Source organism: Aotus nancymaae, unplaced genomic scaffold (assembly GCF_030222135.1).
Source record: "Aotus nancymaae isolate 86718 unplaced genomic scaffold, 86718_ANA_hifiasm-v0.15.2.pri h1tg000088l, whole genome shotgun sequence".
Classification (NCBI taxonomy): Eukaryota; Metazoa; Chordata; class Mammalia; order Primates; family Aotidae; genus Aotus; species Aotus nancymaae.
The window spans coordinates 16,585,489-16,598,140 of NW_026988503.1; the positions used below are offsets into that span (position 1 = coordinate 16,585,489).

The window sequence follows — 12,652 nt, forward strand, 5'->3', positions numbered from 1 at the left end:
CACACACACAAAATCTGTTCAAGCTCATTATTCAGTAAAGTGTTAAGAGCAGCAATAAGACCTAAGCTTAGATCTGTATAAAAAATTACACATTATCTGTCAATAAAAAATTGACAGGTGTGAATAATCTTATAATTGGCCATTTAAGTATGAGCACATCTGTACTTTCCCTAAGATAAATGTGGTATGGGTGTGGACCATGTAATATTGAAATTACAATAGCTACAAAGCCTTGGCAACTATGTACTAAAATATTGGATATATATATAAACATTATATATAATTACATACGTATATTTGTATAACAGAGAAAAAAGAGGGTGTAGTATCTAAGGGACTCTAACTTCTAATTTTAATTTTTACTAAAATCTATACTTTCGGAGGGTAATCCTACAGTCATGCATATCACAGAAACTATCACAGGTCACAATGAGTACTTTGAGCAAAATCATTAAAACAAATCAGCAAGGATAAAAGTAGCTGCAATTTACTAAGCACTTGCTGTGTGCCAACTGAACACTGTAAACGATTAAATACCACAGTGGATGAGTGCTTGGGGTATTGGAACCTAAAAACTTGGACTGGAATCTTCGCACTATCATTTGTTAGTTGTTGTAAGACAACTGGAAAATGGACCTTTTGGTCTTAGCTTTCCTATCTATGATATAGCAACAATGGCATGTAACTCATCAGGTTGCTATGAGAAGTAAGTAAAATAATATATGAAAAATGCTCAATCAATATGTACTATTGTTGCTTTCTTTAATGAATACAGCAATCCCATGACATAGGTATTCTTATTCATTCTACAGATGAAAAAAACTAAGGCTTGAAGGGTTAAGGGATTAAGTAACCAGCCCAAAACCATACACAGTAGAACAAATTTGCAGTTTAATCATAAATAAGGCTTATGCATTTTACCACCACCAAATGGTTAAAATCTTAAATCTTTTGTAAAAATAAACTATGCATTTAATAAATTTCAAATAGTGTACCTTTAAGATAATTCTGTAAAAGAAAATAAAAAATCTGATTCAAAATATTAAAGCTAGTATTCATGGAGGATTTGTATGTGGAGAGACTATATATGTGTATGTGCAAAGACTACATACATATATTTTAATCTTCATAGCAACACAATCAGTTAAGAATTACTGTTTTCATTTTTAAAATAAGAAAACTGAAGCCAAAGAGATTAAGATATTTTCCACAGTCATGTAGTTCTAGTAAATGACAAATTTAGAAACAGAATTGAGGCCGAATTCCAAAGGCTAAATATTTTCATCACATCATACCATTTCCAAACAGAAAGTAAGTATAAAATAGACTCAGATGTTTATCAGTGTGCTTTTGGATTTTCACATCAGTCATTGTAAAATAGATATTAGGACTATCTCTGAAACAATTCAGATGTTCCTAACTACATATACTATCTAACATATTTTTCTACGTAAGGTACTGAATAGCTGAAACAAATGCTAATTCAGTTATCTGTTTCAAATATAGCTTATGGAGACATTTTAGAATAATTTACTATATTTAATATGGGATTTTACTTATTGATTCAGTCTATATATTCAAATTTGCCTTTAGTCAATATCTGCCTATATAGGATAAATTCAGTGACCTCCTCTGAATTTTCTCCAATCACCCAGTTCTCTAACTTTCCATTTTAGAACTTACTCCTGGTTAACAATAAATCCACAGTTCTTACTCTCCATACACCCTCCCAAAAAAGTCACAGTCTAAAAAAATTTAATCATCATCCTAAAATTTGTACCAACATAATTAAATGTAAGATAGAACACAGCAATCAATACTATGAACTTCTCAGCAGATAAACTAGAAGATTAACTGGGTAAGGTGAAGAGAAAAAGATACATAGAAAAATACTTAATAAAAGACTATGAAAATATGTACAGTTGAGCATCCTTATTTGAAATGCTTGGGACTAGAAGTGTTTTGGATTTTGAATTTTTTTCAAATTTTGGAATATTTGCATATATGTAATGAGATATCTTGGGGATGGGACCCAAGTCTAAACATGTAATTCACTGATATTTCATATATACATTACTCACATAGCCTAAAGATAATTTTATGCAATATTTTAAATAATTTGGTGCATGAAAATTTGTATACCCAGTAGTATCAGAAATCAAAAGTACCTCAGCCACCCATGTAGACAAACTGTGATTGTTTGGCATCACCATCATGCTGTGCATGGAAAAGTTTTATCACAGCTGAAGGGGGCTGAGAAGTTCATTTTCCTCTCAAGGACACTGAATAAGCTGTGTGCTGGGAGTGCAACCTGTCACAGGAAGTCAGGTGTGGAATTTCCTACTTGGGGGCTTTGTGTTGGTGCTCAAAAAGTTTCAAATCTAGGAGCATTTCAAAATTTCAAATTAGGGATGTTCAATATGTAAGAGTAAAAACAGTGAATGGAGAGATGATTAAATGACAGGACAGTGAGTGTAAATGGTTAGTTGCTGGAGAGAAATTAGTGAGTAGTAAATTAATACTCTTTACAAAAACAGGGAACATTTGATAAATTATTATTTGCACTGTAAGTTTATTTGAGGAGTAAAAAGATAAAACTATCTCACTCTATGAAACCATAAAACCCAATAAAATCTGGTCCTACACTGTGATATTACAAAGTAGGTCCTTAAAAAGTGGTTGCCACAAGTATACAAAGAAACTTGTTATAAAGTAACCCCCTGACAAACAAAATTGAAGGCTATCATTGAATAATTTGCTTTTTCACTGCAACCTCTGCCTCCCAGGTTCAAGTGATTATTGTGCTCCTGCCTCAGCTTCCTAAGTAGCTGCGATTACAGACATGTGCCACTTTGCTGGGCTTATTATTATTACTATTTGTATTTTTAGTAGAGACGGGGTTTCACCATATTAGCCAGGCTGGTCTTGAACTCCTGACCTCAAGTGATCTGCCCCTCTCAGCCTTCCAAAGTGCTGGGATTACAGGCATGAACCACTGTACCCAGCCTCATTGAATAATTTCTATAGCCAATCATTATGTGACAATGGGAAAGGTCTGCTTTACCTTTGCAAGCTTAGTCTTCATTTAACATTTCATTTAAAAATCTGGAAAAGGTAAAGATGCTTTTCCATGAGATACTGACATGGAGCTGAAAAGGTTTTAAACTGTTTGATGAAATGTGAATATTCAACCTCAGGTAAACTATTGGGAAAACTTCACTTTCATATAATTGGGGGAAAAAAGAAACTGAAAAAATATGTTCTAATTGTGACATAGTGGAAATCATAAGAGATCAGACATTCTGGCAATAACAATTTCACTGCATACCCCCCGAAATACTATTCCTTACATATATATCTTATCTTTTTTGGGATCAGCTTTCTCAGGTTGAAAATTCCTTAAATACTTATGGCATTGTTAAAGCACTCAGTAAATAAAACAATCACAAATTTTACTGTGGTTAATTCCATTAGATTTAAAACACTCTATTTTTATTTCTGCAGAATATATCTTAAGTTGTGCTCTATTTATACCTTTACTAAAGATGAGTTTTGTCTATTTTGTTTGGGTTTTTGTTCTGAGTGGCAAACTGACAGACTGAAAGAGGCAAATAAAAATAAAGTTGATTATTATACTGCATATCTATGAAAATTAAAAAAAATTAGACTATGACAGTTTTGTAGCAAAAAAAGAGAAAGATCTAAACATTAATTAGATTAATTTGTCTATATTTTAGGTATTTAGTGTTTGTCTATATTTAGGTATTTAGGTAAACATGTTTTTAAAACTTCCTATTCTGTTTTGCAAGACCTATCTTAGGCATTTAAGAAAATGGCAATTTTAAGCTGTGCTAGCCAAGGAGGAGGACTGGTTCAAAGGCCATGATTCAAGGCAAAATTTTTACATAAATTTATAAATTCCTTGTATTAAATTCTTTCCTGATCTTAGTTGACCCATAATTTGTGGTTTACAAGAAAATAAGCACACTTTAAGAATATATTTAATAATCTAGAACTCTGAGATCTCAAAGAGCAACACTAAACTCGATTGCAACTCTCTCACAGACTAGGATGGCCCTCTGACCACTGCCGGAGACTACAGTCAATCAACATGATTTGTGCTTTGCTTGCCCGTATCTCTACTTAACCCACAAACATCAAATATTTGTATATTCATTTGTTGTATATATAAACTTAATAAACAGTGAAAAAGTGTAATGGCAGTCTTATTACTATTTAACATACTGAATTTAGTAATTTTGTTCATCCTAAAGCATATAAACAGCATTCAAAAAAGAACTGTAAAATGCCAGATTAGTCATTAAAGAGCAAATAATAAAAGACATAAGATAGAAAGCAATAATTATTTTACCTTCCCTTAACTTTTTGAAATTTGAAGAGAAATGGAAAAGAAAAAGATGAAACACTGTAAAATGCCTCCTTTATTAAAGCTAACCAAACCAATGAAACAAGAAGCATGACAGTCACTGACAAATGGTACCACTTTCAGCATGTTCTTTCTCCTCAGGCTGCATCGTAATGATAGAAGCAAAGTAGAAGAATCAGGTTTGTGCATTTTCCCAGAGACAAAATTCAAACGAGTGGAAGAAATTGGGAAAGTATCCCACCTAGGTGATAAGGAAGACCAAATACCTTTGTGCTTGTCCCGTTTATGCTTTAGCTGTGCTGGATGGGATCTGAGTCTGGCTAGAGCCTGTTCTCGATGGTTCATAAAAATAGGACCAGCAAATACAAGGGGGCCTGAGGAGAAACATTTTGTATGTGCATAGAAAAACTCACAAAATGAAAACACTATAATGTACAAAAATAATTCAAACTAAAAAGCATAAGAACTTATTCTTAACAGTTTTGGACATTATACTTTGCTTCCAATTTCCCCACTCCAGCCCCCACCCCCACCCATAACCTAGTCACCATTTCACATAAAAGTTAACATCTTAAATATAGTTTACAAAGTACAAATCCGATCCTTTATACTTATAAAATTATTGAGTAGTTACTAATAGTCTCAAATAATCAGAAGTTCAATTTAAATAAATCATCTTACAAATACTTTTTAATATCATAGATAATCAAAGTCAGTAAACCATGTATTCGTTGAAGACAAATATCTTTCCCACTGAAACATAAAAACCAACTAATTTTTAAATTAGTCATTAAGTTTTAACAAGGTCTTCCAGGTTTAATGTTTGTATTAATCTCGCTACAAAACCAAAATAAAAACATTACAGAGTTTACTACATGCCATAATAGAGGTTAAGAAAACCAAATGATCAAAAACAAAACTAATGTCTATAATCTACATATAGATATATGTATAAACACACACACACACACACACACACACATACACTGGGAGGGGGTGTGGGAGAAACAGAGAGAGAAAGAGAGCCTGGGCTTTATATGATGGCAAAGGGGGCACCTAACCCAAATAACATAATAACATTTTGGAAACATCTTTCACTAAATAACTTATTTCTAAAGTACCACTACGTACATATATATCTAAGTATACAAACACATACCCATACAGATTATAGTTCTTTTCACTAATATGACATTAAAGGAAAAAATCTATAGCCAAATGAATTTTAATAAAATAAATCACTTTTCCCATTAACATTCACCTTGAAAAGAAAAATAAATTTGTTATAACTTAAAATATTAGGTCTTTTCTTACGCATTAGAACTACAGTGTTCTTGAGTTTTAGCAACATCAAAAATGCCTTCAAATGTGAAAACGCTCTAATTTGACAGGTTACCATTAACTGAAACGAGAATTATGACACTAAGCAATGAACATTTTCAATTAAAATAAGTTTTTTCATGATTCTCTACTGATCTTCAGTTTAATTAATTTTTCTAATGATGGGACAAATTGAGGCTATTGCCCTGTAATAAAATTTCATAAATGTCAAATTAAATACCAAAGTACCCTTCATTAAATTTAACAAGTGGGTAAAGAAACCATATTTCAATTATGTTTCTAAATATAAACAAAAATGCAAATAGCTGGAATTGTATGAAAAACCAAGAATAACATATTCTATGACTATGACAGATAGAAACATGCTAATAAGGAGTATTATTTCCCAATAATGCAGTACCAATTATTTACAAGCTAAGGTTATATAAATTGAGTTTCATTTCTTTTTTTGTTTGTTTTTTTCTGAGATGGAGTCTCACTTTGTCGCCAGGCTGGAGTGCAGTGACACAATCTCGCTCACTGCTACCTCCGCCTCCCAAGTTTGAGCAATTCTCCTGCCTCAGCTTCCTGAGTAGCTGGGACCATAGGTGCGCACCACCATGCCCAGATAATTTTTGTTTGTCTGTTTTTTTAGTAAAGATGGGGTTTCACCATGTTGGCCAGGATGGTCTCAATCTCTTGACCTCATGATCTGCCCAACTTGGCCTTCCAAAGTGCTGGGATTACAGGCATTAGCCACCATGCCCAGCCTCAGTTTCTAAAATGTAGTAAAATTGATATTTCAAATATGAACAAAATGCCTTATTTTCTTAGCACACATTATTTCTCAATTGTTACAAAGCAGACATATAAATTACAATAAAAAGTATTTTTCAACTATATAAATTACAGATATTAAGGTAATAATATTAAGCTGTATTATCATTTTCTGATTTCTATGATCTGCCTGCAATATTGTTTCTCCCCATTAAAATACATTACACCCATTTAGTGTCTTGCTAAATTCAATCTTTTTAGAAGCTTTTGATTTATAAATCAAGAAGGCCTGGGGGCAATCATGTTTAAAATTTGAAGTGATTGGGCTCTAAAATACTATTGTATCCCATGAGCTAAAATAATGTTTCTTCAAATATAGTTGAGTTACTAATTTATTCACCAATTGTTTTGATCATCTTTTATCTAGAAGACACTAAGTGAAATGAATATAACGACAAAGATAATGGTCTCACTGGAACTCAGTCCACTAGGGAAAACAGAAATAAAAACAAAAACTATGAAATATTACAATAAATGCTATAAAACAAGTCTCTATACATTATGTCCTGAAAGATGGAAAGATATTAAATAAACTCTAGACAATCAGTGAGGTTTCAAAGAATGACAAAAAGTTTAACAAGAGAAAAGGAAAGGAAGAGAGGTCATTCCAGTTAAAAGGAATCAGATATGAATTAGGATTTTATAAAAGCATAAAGATGATAAACAATATTGTATAGTCATTAAAAACACACACAGCTGACTTTTACAAAGTATATGTGATGGAGCAAAAGTTTAGGGAAATTTGTTTGGAGAGGTATGCAAAAAAAAAAACAAAAACAGATAATTAAAACCTTTTCATACCATAAAACTTCATTCTAAAGATAAGTCCCTAAACTGCTTTCAATTAGCCAACAAAGACATACTACAAATCATGGTACTAACAGGTAAATTATGAAGTCCTGGGAACGTTGATAAACAAGACACAATCTCTGCTTCAAGAAGCTCACATTCTAATAAGGGGAGAGAGGGTTTACACACAACTAAACAACAAATTACGACAGTTTGCTATGATGAAAAAAGCACACACACACTGGAGGAGGAGCTAACAAAACTTGAAGGTGGGAAGGTAGAGAATATAGAGATAGAAGAAAACATCACATAAGATGAGGTCGAATAAAGGAGGTAACAGGTAGTATAAAGGTTCAGAGATATGGAATAAAAAGAGAAGACAGAGAAAAGAAATGAGAATAGAGAGAGATGAGGCTGTAGAGATAAAACTGCATCCTTCATCCTAGGGACTACGAATAGCCTTTTGGTTTTAAACAGAGAAGTGCTACTGATCTGATCTGTATTGCAGATAGAATATTCTGGAAGGTGACTAATGGCTTAAAAGAGGATAAAAGTGGAGGTAAGGCCAATTAAAAGGCTTTTTGCTGTCATTCAGGCAAAGAAGGGAAGAGGCCTCAGCTAAGCAAACACTGGGATTCTCAAAAGCAGACATTCAAAAGCTATTAAAGAATTAAGGGGCTGAATAAATATAAATTGGTGGTTTATTTCTTTCATTGAAAGAGAAGTGAATAAAATAGGGGTATGAGATAACCAGCTTTAGAGATTTAGAAGCTACACAGATGTGTAGACAATGGGTAATTCAGAGTCCATCCATAGGCAGTTAGGCAGAAAGCATGGAATAAGTGGCAGTGTTAAATAGCACAAGCCTTTCAGAAAGTTATTGGTGACATATTTCAAGATCTTAAAAATTATTATCCTTTGGCCTAGTAACTACACTCTAGAAATCTATCCTAAAGAAAACTCTAAAATGTTTTTTAAAAGGGTTTGACCTCAAAGGTGTTTACTACAACTTTATTCATTATAGCAAACATTTAAAAAACACCCAAATGAAAACAATTAATTAAAATTGATAATACACCTACTCAATGGAATATATAGCTATTAAAATGAGATTTATAAAAAATTTTTATACAGAAAATGATTTTGTGTATTTAAATTAATAATGAGATACCATTATTCACCAGGTGTCCAAGAATTAAAAAGAATAACTAAACCCAGGTGTGGTGGCACATGCCTGTATTTCCAGCTACCCAGGAGGCTAAGGCAGGAGGATCACTTAAGCCCTGTAGTTTCATGCCATCCTGGGCAACACAGCAAGACCCTGTCTCTACAAAAAAATTAAAAAATAACTAATACAGGTGATGCTAGAGGAAAACATCACTCTTATGTGTTTGCCTAGAGAGTATAAATTTCTATAACATTTTTAAAACAATGTGAATTATCTGTTAAAATTTAAAACAGATATACTCTCTGCCCCACACAGGCTATTTTGGGAAAGTTCTACTATGTAAACACTAATATGTAGCTCTAAGTTTAAGAATATTTATTATAGTAAAGCCCACAAAATCTAAAATAACCTGAATGCCCACCCATCAACAAAATAATGGTTACATAAACTATGGTATAACCATAGTTTAGGTAGTTACTGTATAGAATGCAGTAAATACACATTTACTGACCTCCTCTAGTGTGTGTTCACCTTGTAAAATGAGAGAAAGATGCTGCAAATGTATACATAATACTACTTTTGTAAAGAAACATATTTCTACACTTTCATATGTGTAGGTATCTGTACATGAGTATATTTTAATAGAGTAAGATGTTAGACTATTAACATCATTTGCTTGGTGGGGGAGTGGAAATGGAAAGGTGGGGATAAAATAACAGCAAAATATAAAAATGTATGTATTATAACACTTCACAAAACAAAATTCAGTCAATGATATAACTGGAAATAAGAAAAACTTGCTTAGAAGATCACAATGAAATAAAAACAATAATTGAATTAAGGAATAGGTTTATGCAAAACCTTGACCTTCCTGTATTATTTTAATATGGTATTTGCAATAAAGCACAAAAAACTTTTGTGATATAATATTAAAGGGAATAAAAATAGGACACTAATATGTATCATAGTATGAAATTATATAAAATAAGCAAAAAGGTATAAGAAATTACACGAAAATTCTACTAATGGTTGTCTTTGTATAAAGAAATATGCTAACCTATTTTTTCTAACTTATATTCTCTAAATGCTTCACATAAGATTTTAATTTAAAAAGAGACTTTCATGTGCCACTGGAATATCAGCTAATATTGGATTTGATGTGTCAAATCAAGAAAACCATAATGGTTTTAGGGGCTCAAAAATTAACAGCAACATCAACTCAATCACTTTGAAATAAGAGGCTTTAATAAATTTGTATCTAACTTGTAACTAATTTTTTCCCATGAAAATTTAATGTTTTATTCTAGAAAAGCTGTTGGGGATTTTTCCCAATAATAATCAAAGTTTTGTGATTAGCATCCCAATGTTGTAAGAAAAGCAATTAAGGCAAGGCCAGACCTGAAAGAGAATCAAGCTTAAAGAGAAGAATGAACTACTAAATAGCCTACTACCACCAAGATGGTCATCACCAAGCAATTATTTAGGGATTATTACATGTTAGGCACTTTCATGCACATCACTTAATCCTCATGAACAGCCTTAAGTAGGTACAGTTATCCCCATTTTGATAGTAAGAAAACTGATGTTTCAAGGTGATTAAATTTCCAAGGTCACACAAAGGTGGTAAAACTTAAGAAGCCAGAATTCGATCCCAAGTCTAATAACTTCAGAAAAGATGCTCTTAACCACCATACTGTATAGTGGGGCTAACCATATAACTTACTACCCAAATGAGACTCTACTGAGAGTAAAAAAGGGAACTATTAAGAAATATGCCTAGACATTTATAAAATGTGACTCTCCCAGGTAAGCCAGGACATGGGTTTAGCCCATCCACAGCTCGTGATTATGAAACTTGGATACTTAGAAGAAAGAAGAAAAAGTTAACGTTATTGGAGTTTAATTTTCCTTACGAAATAGAGTGCTGAAAAGGAATATAAAGATGAAATCACTGATTATATCACTAGTTCTTCCAATAACTTCAAGAGCTCTACTTAAGAATTTCAGGAATAAGTACTTCACTTACACAGTTAAATTAATACATAAATCAATCCAATATAATCTAAAAAAGACAAATTATCACAAACCATTGAACTAAAATCTGTAAATGAATACTATTAATACCTAAAAAGATAAAGTTTTAACTAGAATATTAATAGCACACTGATTTAAAATTAAAGACAAAGTTCAAAATTTATGAAAAAGTTGTAATAACATTGTTTTTTTGGGTTACAATAGCACATTTCATTATAGGAGACTTGGGTGTCATAAAACAGTAACTAAACTACATCAATAGGCCTGAAGCTGACTAAGACTTTAGTACAAGAACCAGGGACCAGGCTGGATGCAGAGGCTCTTGCCTGTAATCCTGGCACTTTTGGAGGCTGAAGCAGCCAGATCACCTGATGTCAGGAGTTTGAGACCAGCCTGGCTAACGTGGTAAAACCCCATCTCTACTAAAAATACAAAAATTAGGCCGGTGTGGTGTTGTGCACCTGTAATCCCAGCTACTGGGGAAGCTGAGGCAGGAGAATCACTTGAAACCAGGAGGCAGAGGTTGCAGTGAGCCAAGATTGTGCCAATGCACTCCAGCCTGGGAAACAGAGTGAGACTATGTCTCCAAAAAAAAAAAAACTAGGGCCCAAAATTCTCATCAACTATGAAAAACTTAACTCAGACTTGGCAAATAAGATGAGACAGAAAAGTCAAGTAAAATAATCTAACACAATCTAATTCTTAAATTCTGAAATGTTAACACAGGTAAAAGCCAATTACCAGTAAGTATAATTGCAAACATATTACTAAATTGCTAGTTTCTAAAAAGTACCAACAGGCCAAAGAAATAAAAGACACGTATGCATGGCAACTGGAACACTAAAATTTTATTTGACATTTCTATTCCTCATGAGAGCAAAGCCAAGACAATTTTTTCTAGCATAGTGCCAGAGAAGAGTCTTAGAACACTGCAAGTGACTCAAATCCTTTTCTAAGGCCCTTGACCCAGAAATTCTGACTCATTAGGTCCAGGTGATATCTGATGCAGAAGGTCAACGGAACAAACTGCAAACAACACTGACCTAGCGCAGTAGGTCTCATACTTTAGGACCATCAGAATCACCTGGAATATCATTAAAGCACCATTTACTGGCTGTATTCTCCCAGTTTTTGTTCAGTAGAGATCTAGAGTGGGGCCTGAGAACTGGCACTTCTAACAAGCACCCAAGTGATGCTGGTCCTTTTGAGACCACTTTGAGAATCATGTCCCTCAACTAATGAAAAACATAGCACCCGAAAGGAATTCCTCCATCCAATTAAAATAAAAATATTTTTTAAAAAGCAAAGGTAAGTAAAGTATAGATGCCTAAAACCTAATTGGTATTTTTTTTTTAATGGCTTAAGTTGTAAAACATAACTCTTACTCTGATTATACAATAATATGCTTATTGGAGAATATTTAGGAAACAAATTGTAAAGAAGAATATAAAAAAGCATCTTTAAACTCACCTGTCAGGAAAAAGCATTGTTAATATTTTGGTATTTATTTTTCTTGTTTTATCCCTATGGGGGTGTGGGTACATCATATTCATCTAATTTTGTTTTCTTCTGAAAATTTGTTTTTCAACAAAATTGCTTAATAAAGTACTAAGAATAATATAAAGATAAAATCATTTAAATGTCATATCAGAAGAGTTTTTAAATTATTCAGTAAAGCATAAGGATTTCCAAAGTCATTGAATGATTCTGAAGTTTAATTTTTTAAAAATGAATACATGGTTAGAATTCTTGTCCAAATGCAAAACTGTTTGTTTAAAATAAAACAGGCCAGGTACAGTGGCTCACACCTGTAATCCCAGAACTTTGGGAGGTCAAGGTGGGTGGATCATTTGAGGTCAGGAGTTCAAGAGCAGCCTGGCCAATATGGTGCAACCCTGCCTCTACTGAAAATACAAACATTAGCCGGGCATGGTGGCGGGCACCTGTAATCCCAGCTACTCAGGAGGCTGAGGCAGGAGAATAGCTTGAACCTGAAGGGGCAGAGGTTGTGGTGAACTGAGATAGTGCCATTGCACTCCAGCCTGGGCAACAAGAGCAAAATTCTGTCTCAAAAAAAAAAAAAGTAAATAAAATAAAAATAAAAAATAAATAAAATA

General features: G+C 33.0%; 1 protein-coding gene across 6 annotated transcripts in view; it reads right to left on the reverse strand.

The window, feature by feature from the left end:
• Nucleotides 1-12,652, reverse strand: part of MYCBP2 (MYC binding protein 2) — a 279,351-nt gene that overhangs the window by 180,653 nt on the left and 86,046 nt on the right. For 5 of the 6 annotated variants that reach the window (XM_012472003.2, XM_012472002.2, XM_012472001.2 and 2 more), the window contains one exon: nucleotides 4,654-4,761. The exons of the other annotated variant lie outside the window; for it this stretch is intronic. In XM_012472003.2, the coding sequence (XP_012327426.1) occupies nucleotides 4,654-4,761 (108 nt within the window). The remainder of the gene's footprint in view (nucleotides 1-4,653; nucleotides 4,762-12,652) is intronic. 6 annotated transcript variants of the gene reach the window in all.